We start from the raw sequence: 10785 nt of genomic DNA on the forward strand, positions 1-10785 counted from the left end.
GGATCTTGAGTCGTGGCTGTGGTCCTGGATCACAAGTCCTGGATGGATATCCTCGTGGATTCATCTTCCTATTATACACACATGCATTTCCAAACATTTGGACTACCTATGTTGCAAATGTATTATCTTTTCAATTTACACACGGCATCTATTGCACGTCTGTCCATCCTGGGAGAGGGATCCCTCCTCTGTTGCTCTCCCTGAGGTTTCTCCCATTTTTCCCTTTAAACTTTGGGTTTTCTCTGGAAGTTTTTCCTTGTACGATGTGAGGGTCTAAGGACAGAGGGTGTCGTATTGTCATTCTGATATTCTGCACAAACTGTGAAGTCCACTGAGACAAATGTAACATTTGTGATATTGGGCTATATAAATAAACATTGATTGATTGATTGATTGATTGGTGAGATAAGAGGTGAACCAGTTTAGGGCAGAGTCAGAGAGTCCAATTGTAGAGCGAAGACGGTGGAGTAGAATGTTATGGTCGACGGTATCAAATGCTGCAGTTAGATCTAGTAGGATGAGGAGAGATGGAGATCCGGTGTCAGCTGTCATCAGCACGTCGTTGGTCACCCTGACTAAGGCAGCTTCTGTACTGTGGCCCTGGCGGAAACCAGACGGGAATTTTTTTAAGAGTTTATTCAGTTTTAGATGTTCCTGGATCTGAAAGGCAATTACTTTCTCCCGTACTTATTGATGTGCTTCCCCCCCAGGGCCCCAAGTCATCGTTCATCACACCAGAGAAGAGGGCCAAGCTCCGGTCCAACCCTGTGAAGGTCCACTTTGCTGAGGAGGTGGAGGTCAACGGGCACTCTCAGGTGAGAACATCGGAAGCAATTATTCTGAACCCTGACTGTGTCGTCTTATAATTTCTCTATTGGTTTCCCTAGAGACAGATCATGTTTTTTACATGTAGTGACAATGTGAAACCATACAGTGTATTTTATGTTACTTGCGACAGTAATGAATTAATTCAAAGTTTTGTTCAAAAGTATTAGCATATAAAATCCAAACACACTTTACAGCAACACTTTTGTGGTGCCCCACCAGGTCCATCATTAAAGTAAATGCACATGTGCATCTGGATATATTGCCCCATAATGCCACTTAATGATGGACCTTTACTTTTAAACCTTTGAAAAGAGTCACTTGTCCCTTTTTGCAGTGTTGCATGCCTTATGATGCAGCGCTCACATTCAAAATGGCTGGCATCTCCCTTAAGAATAAGGTGAGAAGTTCAGTCATCCGGGAGGGACTCAGAGTTGAACCGCTGCCCCATAGCAGAAAGGAGCCAATTGGGGAGGTTCAGGCAGTCAGGATTCCACCTGGCCGCTCCCTTAGGCAAGGCAAGGCAAGGCAAGGCAAGGCAAGGCAAGGCAAGGCAAGGCAAGGCAAGTTAAGTTAAGTTTATTTATATAGCACCTTTCAACACAAGGCAATTCAAAGTGCTTTACAAAAAACGAAAAACATTAAGACAATGGCAGCCTTAGGGAGGGCTTCAAGGACCATTCAGCTGGGAAGAGACCCAGGGGCTAGAGTCATTTAAAATGTTTATTTTGCAAGATAAGTTCAGCAAAAGGACTGTTCTATTTGAGTTTTCAGAAACCTTATTTCATTTAAATTTCACAATTGAGTTTTCTCTACAACAAATGTTCCTTCTCTTATCTTGTGATATATCCCGGGACCCCAAGGGAAGCCTGAAATTCAAGCTTTCAATTGACAAAGAAGGAAACACTCGACCAAACCAAACAAAATAAACATAATTTATATTTGTTTGAAATACAACTCCTTAGGGCAACTACATCCTGAAAAAGGAAAATGTTTGATTCAACAGACTTTAAAATGCAATTTTAGAAAGTAATGCCAGTTGTACGTTTCTAAAATGACGAGGAATGATTTTTTTAAATATTGTATTATTATCCCATAATCTCACAGTATGACGTTTTTCTCTCATAAGCCTCTAGTGGGTGAGAGTTCCCGTCCTGCCAGCGGATGTGAAATTAGCTTTACGAGGAAAACCACAGAGGCTGGAGTGACCATTACTAATCACAGAGAAAACACGGATCGATATCTCCCTCATCCTCCTAATGTCTGTGATTACACGACAATAAGCACCAGATTAGGGAAAGAGCAAGACAGAGAAGATCATTAACAGAGGGAACTGGAGAAATGGAATATGGGAGGGGCTGTCTAACATTTGAAAGCTCTCCATTTGAACTTCAAAACATTCAGACATTAATGTTGCATTACATCACCGTGTCTGTGCAGAACACACTTTCTAAAATGATAAGACACGGGGATGATGACTCACCACAGGGCGGACAGAAGCAGGCCAGCTGATGGGAGGAAGCGCTCTGTGAGAGGAGCTGAGAATGACACCAGACTAATCCCTCTCCTTCAGCTCTTTCATTTTGATCATTTAAAATAAAAAACGTTTGAGCCGTTAAAGCAAAAGTGCTCTTTCAAATGTCTTAAATTAATTTTGAATAAACTGGAAACACAAGGCATTAGGTGCAATTCTATCCATCTGTCTTCATCTGCATTTTCGATTGAGATGCTTTTATGCTTGGTTGAGGTGGAAAGGCTGGTGTATGAATTAAAGCAAAATGTGGCAATGTGCAATGGAAATAGTCTAAGCAAATAAACCATGACGTACAGACAGCATGTGACTCAAACACCCCCAGAATCTTCACTGAAGTGATTAAAAATAGCGGCCCACAAAATCTGCATACACAGATGCGGTCCTCACAAGATTTATTTTCCAACTGCACTAAGCCTTCTGTTAAGCAGATAGGCATGTTGTATTTTATAGATGCCTTTATTAATAATACAATGGTAAATATTTAGCCTTTTTTTAATGGTACAATAAGTCGGGCTTAAAGGCAATATTGGACGGTTAAAAAGAACACAAACCCTTTTAAAATGTGATTGTATTCTGCATTAACATCTTATTATAATAATACACAGCTTTTTATATTGTATTACACATTTGATGTATTGTAGTACACTGTGCACATTTTAGCTTTGAATTCTTATTTCTATATAAATATCTTAATTATATATATTTGTATTCCTTTATATGACATTTTTCTGTAATTTTTTATGTTTATATAAATACGATTATTTGTAAGTTTATATACTTCTTATTTATTTCTCTCTTTATTTTTATTTGATTACAAAATGGAGCAGCCGTCACGAAACCCAATACCCCCCACCCCCCCCGGGATAAATAAAGTGTCCTGCTTGATTCTGATTCTGATACAGATTGATGGGGGGGTGACATTCAGCAAACAGCCGGAGGTTGAGTTGTGTATATATTATTTTAGTCCAACCATAATGTTGATTCAGTTCTTTAATTGTTTTAGTACAGAATCAGATTCAAGATTGTACTCATTATTTTTCAAAGCACTTCCTGAAATTCAGACTGTATCTCTGGAAGCTGTTAAGAGCATTTTTTTGTTACCCAAAATTTGACCTGCAGGATCAGTATTTTATGTATGCATAGTAGGGATGGGAATTTGAAAGCAAATGTATATTCGAATATTCGACCCCCAAAAAACGGTTAACCGATTAACCAAAATGTACATATCCTATAAAAAAAAGAAAAAATTGGGAAACATTTTTACAAAAAAAAAAAATAATAATAATTTTGAAAAATAAATAAATACATGTTCAAATAAGTATAGAAACCAAGTCAAATTTGTCAAATGTATTGAACTGGTGATCACAGTTTGAACAGTTGACAGCTATAGGCCTACAGCTTTCATGCTTAAAACATAACTTGGTTTTTAAATGAAAGAGGGATCATACATGAACAACATAACGGGTTAGGGTAACGTAACCCTATTACAACAGAGATCAACAACCTGTAACAGGGCCTATGCACAGAATGCAGCTATTCAATACTCATTCTTCTTTAAGAATATGAGCATGTCTACTCAGGGGAGGCGGGTGCAGAGACAATTCACAATCAGGCCAGCTGTAGAGAAGACCCTCTGAGCTTGAATTTGGGTATAAGATGAGGTTTGAGTCTGCGTGATCTGCGTGTAGGGAGGGGCAGCAGCATATCATTAGCTAGATCTGATGGATTTGGACATAAACGCGAGTGAAGTATAACCGGACGTGAGAGAGAGACCAGCACCTGCAGCTCTGCCTGCTGTGAGGGACCGGTGAGTGGAGCAAAACACACCTTTCGACCTAGAAATAACTCATATTCTAATACCTAAATAATTTTGAATATTCAACACACACACACACACACCCCCACACACACACCCCCACACACACACCCACACACCCCCACACCCACACACACACACACACACACACTTTTAGCTTTAGCCCAATTTATGCATAGCTGACTATCAAAATCACACATGTATTAAAGTCTAGAAGCGGTTTGAATGGCTTAATTTGAAAGTTAAAATGCCTGCTGGGAATATTGTTCAATTTCAGTTCAGCCCTTCATCCAAAAACTCAGAAACTCAAACAGCCTGAGCTGCCGCAAAATGTAATTTAGAGTCTCAGCGGGGAACTGAATTTCTTTCTTCAGAAAGCAGCAATAGCATTTCACTGTGCCCAGACATTCTACTGAGGCCCCGAGATATATTGAAGTCCCCAGGCTGAAATGGTGTAAATTAGAATGTAAAAACCTGATTCACAGCATCCTCACAGGGGAAATGATACTGGCTGAAAGAGAACACAGTGTGTCCCGGCGCAGCTGAACAATAACCTTGGTAAATAAAGAATTAAACACACAGAGCGAGCTGACCCCGCCCTCGAACAGTGGCAGGACAAAAGCATGAAAACCTAGCCGTGTTAACTGATTCCCCAGGTTCAATATAGGGTTACAACCACAGATGAGATGGGCTGCAGATAAGAAGCGCAGCGTGTCAGTCTTCAGGGATTCATTTCTAACCATTACAACAAAAGTCAACAAAACAAGGTACATGTTAAAGGGAGGATATGTAAACTCTTTGAACTGCACATTACCGGCCTTTCAACCAGGTTAAAAAGGTCTGTTAATGTGCAGTTCAAACAGTTTCAGTACAGAAGAGAGTGCTATTTCCGTGGTGTCAGACACAGGGATAATGGTAGACCAATAACAGGCTTCTACGGGCTCTAATTACACGCTGTCATCATGTTCTCTGGTTTATTTGACCAGAAGAGAGATGCTGTGGTCTTTAATTGGCTTTAAGACAACCCGACTGCCTTTTAAATGGTGGTCGGAAATAACAAAGGATTGTACAGTCACCAGCTATAAAAAAAAAAAGTATGTTAAAAGAACTATACTTTTTTTATGTTAGCTAGCTTAGCAACACAACACGCACGTAGGACAAATCTTAGAGAAACACTAAACATATATTGATTATGTTATTTTACATTTGAAATGTTTGGGTTTTAAATCAACCCAAGTTACTTCCATCTGGGGAAATGGATAAAAGGTAGCCAAGCAATTGTTATTATAAGTACTTATGTAGCTAAGGGAGCTACATTCTTTATTGGAAATAGTCCGGCTACAGTGACATAACTCTTCAGCTAACTAAAGAGAAATTAAAGCTTTTTCCCCAAAAATAAACAACTCATCTTAGGTACCATATAGTACTCCTGAAGATATCTGTAAATGGCCAACTGAAAATAGCAATGCCGCCTTATGCTACAAAGACATTTTGTTAAAGTACATCTATTGTGGTTTAATAAATATTTAGCCCTGTCAAATAAGTTTCTAAGCACTGCGAGTAGTAGCTCGTGCAGTTCTTAAGATAGCCAAAGCAGCTACATGTCACTGATGGGGAGTTCTGTAGCTGAAGGCATTGTACTACTTTTCTACTTTCACTACCATTGTATAGTATGTTACTGATATTTTAGAAATCCATTTCCATAGTGTCTTAAAACAACAATCTTAGTCATAGTTGTATATGTTATCATGAGTCCTTATAATGTTTGTGTACAGCAGTTATTGGTCTGTATTGTCCATGGTAGAGTGATAAGCCCTGCTAAAAGGCATTACTGCATCAAAAGCATTTGCTCATCCATTTGACCTTTGAGCAGCAGCTGTTCTGCACCACAAGCTGCTGCTGCACTGTCCTAATTGAGGTTTTAACAGTGTAAAAGTCAACTATAACCAAAATAACCAACCATTACATTAATGATCTAGGGTATAAGTAAGGACAAAAGGCAACTTTAAAATCAATGGAGAGATGTAACATACGCAAATTCAAACATAGCAGCGCAAATTGAACGCAAGGAGCATATTATCAAGTAAAACCTGTCAATGTAAGTAAAATGACAGAAATATTCAAAGTCTCTTGTGAGATCTCAGTCAACAAACCACACAAGCACTTCATGATTCAAAATCATGATTCTTGTGTATTTTTAAAAAACTAATTTACAGCTAACGTACAGCAAACATACTCAAAATGACATTGGAATTGACATGTTGGTCTTTGCTTATTGGTTTAGGCAAAACCACAAGCCCTTCCAAACAGGATATGGTTAATAAACACAATGATAGACTGCGTGTGTAAACCTGTAAAAAGAAGATTTCTACCTTCTGTATTCTCTTGGGGTCCTTAATGGGGCCTTCCCTGAGGGGGACCTTCCCAAACAGCTTCCACCCCGGATCCTTCTGCTCCACCGGCCGATTGTCCTTCACCCTCCTGGCAAACAGGCTCCTGGGAGACAAATGGGAGAGGGAATTAGATTGGAGGACAAACATGTATATAATATGAGTTAATTAAAACACAAGGGCAAAGCATAGAACACAAGCTATGATCGCGGTCCTCACTGGGTCCCTCTTGGGGTCTAAAGAGCTGCAGTATATGTGTGTGTGCATGCTACTGCAGAAGTTCACGACTTAGATAAGCTCACAACAGGAATCTGTGGATTTAAAGAACAAAGGGTAAAGGCAATGTTTGACATCATGTGAGCTGTCAGGCTGGTCAGGGTCATTTAAAGTAGACCTGGACGCATAGAGTGGAGCAGTTATGACTTATTTTTGTAGGCTAACCCGGAAGGTAGCGAGGGCTCCTTCGACAAAAAGCTAATGGGATTTTTCCATTGGATTTTGGAATATTGCAGAAAATAAGATCTGTGGCAAAAAAGTTTATGATGCTTACACGTTTTGTTCAGCAGTAAAATCTCTACATATTAACACCGCTTTAATAAAAACTGAAGCATAAAGCAGAAGAAAAGAGATAACGTATGCTATAAACAAACTACATCACGGTAGCATAACTCCGCTAAGCTAAAGGTAGATGGGGCGACGGGGCGTGATGATGTTTAGTTGTTTGTTTGTTAGCAATCGCCTTTTTTAGGACATTTACCAGTGGGATAGCGGGGTCATTCAAAACGTGAAAATCTTGAAACCTTAAGACCATACTTTAGTCATCTAACCAAAAACGTATTTCAAAAACCATTGAAGAGAAAAGGGAACCCGTCACTGCTGCCTTCATTAAAGAATAGGAACTTTCCAATTGAAATAACCACTAAACTATCAGCTCTGCACCCAAAACTAAAAACCACCTTAACGCGTAAATAGAACACGAATCTGCTCGCTCCGTCCAGCTTCCATCCACCTGGAGTTTGAATACCATATGCAAAGCTTCTGAAAAGCTTCCTCTTTTCAGAAGCATCCACTGTGTCATTGAGCCAGATATTCCTTTCATTTATCCATCAGTGCCGTGTTGTCAAAGAGCGGTTAGTGGGGCTTTAATTAAAAGCTTCAATAGAGCCCTGTCATGAAAAGAAGAAATGAATGATGTGAAATTAAAAACCTTTTCTAACCAGGACACTTAACATAACACACAGAGTAAAGAGGAGTAACATCAAAGAGGGCATATGATGCTGTTTGTCTGGGTTACATCTCATCAAGTGACTCAATGTCAACTGCCTTATCTTATAATCAAGTGACATTGTATTAGTCAAGATTAATAAGCCGTTCCGATAAGGAAGTTGTGATGGCACCATATAGCCAAGTTGGAGATGTTTAAATATTGGCCCATTGTCTACGTATTCAGCATATAGACTAACTAATATATTTGAGAACATGTGAGAATTACACTAACTGGAGCTATAAAAATAAACCCGTTACTTATGGTGTAAGAATTCTGACAAGTCATTTACGCTCGAGAAGCTGCCCCGAAAAAGACTTATAGCAGTTGTCTTTTCATGCCAATTTGGCAGTTTTAAAGATATTTTTTGACATTTACTTTCCAATGGAAACATCTCAATCCAACCCATTTCCTCCACTGTATTTACTGATACTGGAGAACACAAGATAATGCAAGCATTGGAAGGTACTTCCTCATTAAGTAGGGGACTACAACGTTTAAAGAAGAAGTTGAATGACAACACAGATATGAAAGATCATGAAGCAATTTCTTAAAGGTGCAAAATGCAGTGGCATTATCTGTTCAGCTGTTCCCAGAACTGCACACTGGAATCACAGAACGGGAAACAAGCAACCACTAGATTTGCAACTTTTTTTCGTGGAAAGATAAGACATATGCTGGAAGAAATTAGGCATCAGACACTTGTAGAGCAACATTTTATACTAAGGAATGCAGTCATCTGTGTACGGGAATATCTGATGTTATCAAGGTAACCCAACTCCCCTCTGAGGAAAAGGAAGAAAACATCAGCTCTCAGTTACAAAGAAGAAAGCATCTGATCCAAAGGGAAGATCAGAAAAAGAACAGTGTGACCAATACCTACCAGTGAATTCCAAACTCAAGGTCCACTTGCAAGTTTGTATTTGAGCTTGCACTACCTTTTAACAGTTTTCATCAGCATTCATGTCCCAAGCTCTAGTTATCACCTTTTGTAATATGCTAAAGTTTGATACTCAGGTCACATGATGACAACAGAACCATCTCTATTTCAACTGAGCAAACTCTATTTGCTGAATAAGACCATTAAGCATGATTGAAAGCTCCGGAAAAATATCAAAGTCTGTAAATATCCTTCGTTGTGTCAAACTACTATTTCAAAAAGGTCAATAAAGAACATTCCAGCTCAACCAGGGACTTTTTCCAATAACTCAGACAAAAATTGACAATTTATTTTTGTCCAAGGACACGCTGAGGAAAAATAAAGTGCACCCAGGCCTTGAATTAGGGATGTCCCGATCACCTTTTTTTGCTCCCGATCCGATTCCGATCATTTGATTTTGACAATTTGCCGATACCGATTTTTCCCGATCCGATCTTTATGCAATGCATTAAGAGGGAAAAAAGCATTCAAGTTGTCCCTTAAGGTTATTTTTTTATTTAAATTGGATATTCTATCCAACATGGATAGAGCTTCTTTTTTTCACAGCAGCATTGGATCACTTCAGTTGTGCAGCATTGGATCAAAACAAAATAAAGCTTATCAGTACTCGTTAGCTTACTGCTACAATTAGACACTGCGCCCTGCCCACTCTGTTGCCAGATTTGAGAGAAATAAGCAACCAGGTCTATGAAAACAAGCCCCAAAGAAGCAACACATACATGATGTTGTGTAATTTGAAACCAAAACTAAGGCCTCAGGATGACTTTAAGACTTGAACATGGTCATTTTTGTTTTGTAACATTGAATACAACATTAAAAAAATTATAATAATAATAATAATTAAAACTGCGGTCACAGATGTGCGCAGTGATGAGCGGGCCCTCGCGTCCGTGCGCCTGTCGGGGAGGGCGGCCGGTCGTCCCGGCGTCAAGCAGACGCGCGCGAGTCCTCCGAAATGAGCCGTTTGTCATTACTCTCATTTTCGCGTCCCAGGCTCCCAGGTTCTCCGGCAGCGACCCGGAAACGGATGTCGGCGCGCCGTCTGGAGGAAAACAAATTTGTCTAAAGGCTCGTCGAGGATGGATTATCGAGGAGGATGGATTATCGAGGAGGCTGTCTGGAGGAGCCGTAACCGAGGATACACTGATTTAGAGGAGAGAGGAGAGAGGAGAGAGGAGAGAGGAGAGAGGGGGAGAGTCTCTGGAGGAGCTATAACCGAGGGTACACTGATGTATCCTCCGTTTTCAGCCAACAGTAATGTTTAAAAGAGGCGTGACGCATGGCTGGACTTATGTCAACAAAGCAAAGCTCTGCTAACTGTTCCCGTTGTGATTATAAGTTATTTAAGAGGATCAAATGTGCATCAGACTTTCTGCCCTTTACCGTTTGTTTATTCACTAATCACATCTCGCCTGGATGTTATGCTATTTTTTTTTAATCCAACTGCTTTCATTCAGACGCGATGTTTACAGTGAGAACAGCAATAACATATGAACCAGGCCCCCCTCATTTGCAATAGCACTTTATTTGTATGCTTGAAAGTAGTATCCTTTACAAGGTTACAGAGTAGATATTTGCATGAACATATAGTTTGGGGGTCTTTTCCTCAACTATACAGCGCTGTAGCGTGAAATATACCATGCTATGCTTAGGACTTTGCTATCGTGGTGTGTTTTTGTACCAGTGAAAGTAGGGTGTCTGTTTGTAATTTAATCTGGCACGCGAGGCGGTGTGGTTTGGTGGGTTGGGGGGGGTGGGTTTAGGGGTTTAGGCTACTAACCTTAAAGTTTGAGCTCTCTTGTCCCCGATTTTTTCAAGGTCTTGTTATGAATGGCCATTTTTCCGACTGCCGTGCTTTTCCCTACGGTAAAAAAATGTTGTCTGACCTCCCACCCGATTGCTGTAAAGTACTAAGTTTGTTTGGGCCCGTTGAAAAACAAAAAAATGGAAATTTTTTAAGGTAAATAACTTTTACCTGTTGTTAAACCTTATGCCTATAAAAAAATGAAGTGGCGG

At 39.8% G+C, this 10785-nt stretch overlaps 1 protein-coding gene across 1 annotated transcript in view; it reads right to left on the reverse strand.

The window, feature by feature from the left end:
* LOC104962543 (TBC1 domain family member 14-like) overlaps positions 1 to 10785 on the reverse strand; it is a 27965-nt gene that overhangs the window by 7532 nt on the left and 9648 nt on the right. The window contains exon 3 of the mRNA XM_010790991.1: positions 6527 to 6671. Within this exon, the coding sequence (XP_010789293.1) occupies positions 6527 to 6671 (145 nt within the window). The remainder of the gene's footprint in view (positions 1 to 6526; positions 6672 to 10785) is intronic.

The sequence above is a fragment of the Notothenia coriiceps genome, unplaced genomic scaffold, assembly GCF_000735185.1.
Source record: "Notothenia coriiceps isolate Sejong01 unplaced genomic scaffold, NC01 NC01_scaffold00034935, whole genome shotgun sequence".
Lineage (NCBI taxonomy): Eukaryota > Metazoa > Chordata > Actinopteri > Perciformes > Nototheniidae > Notothenia > Notothenia coriiceps.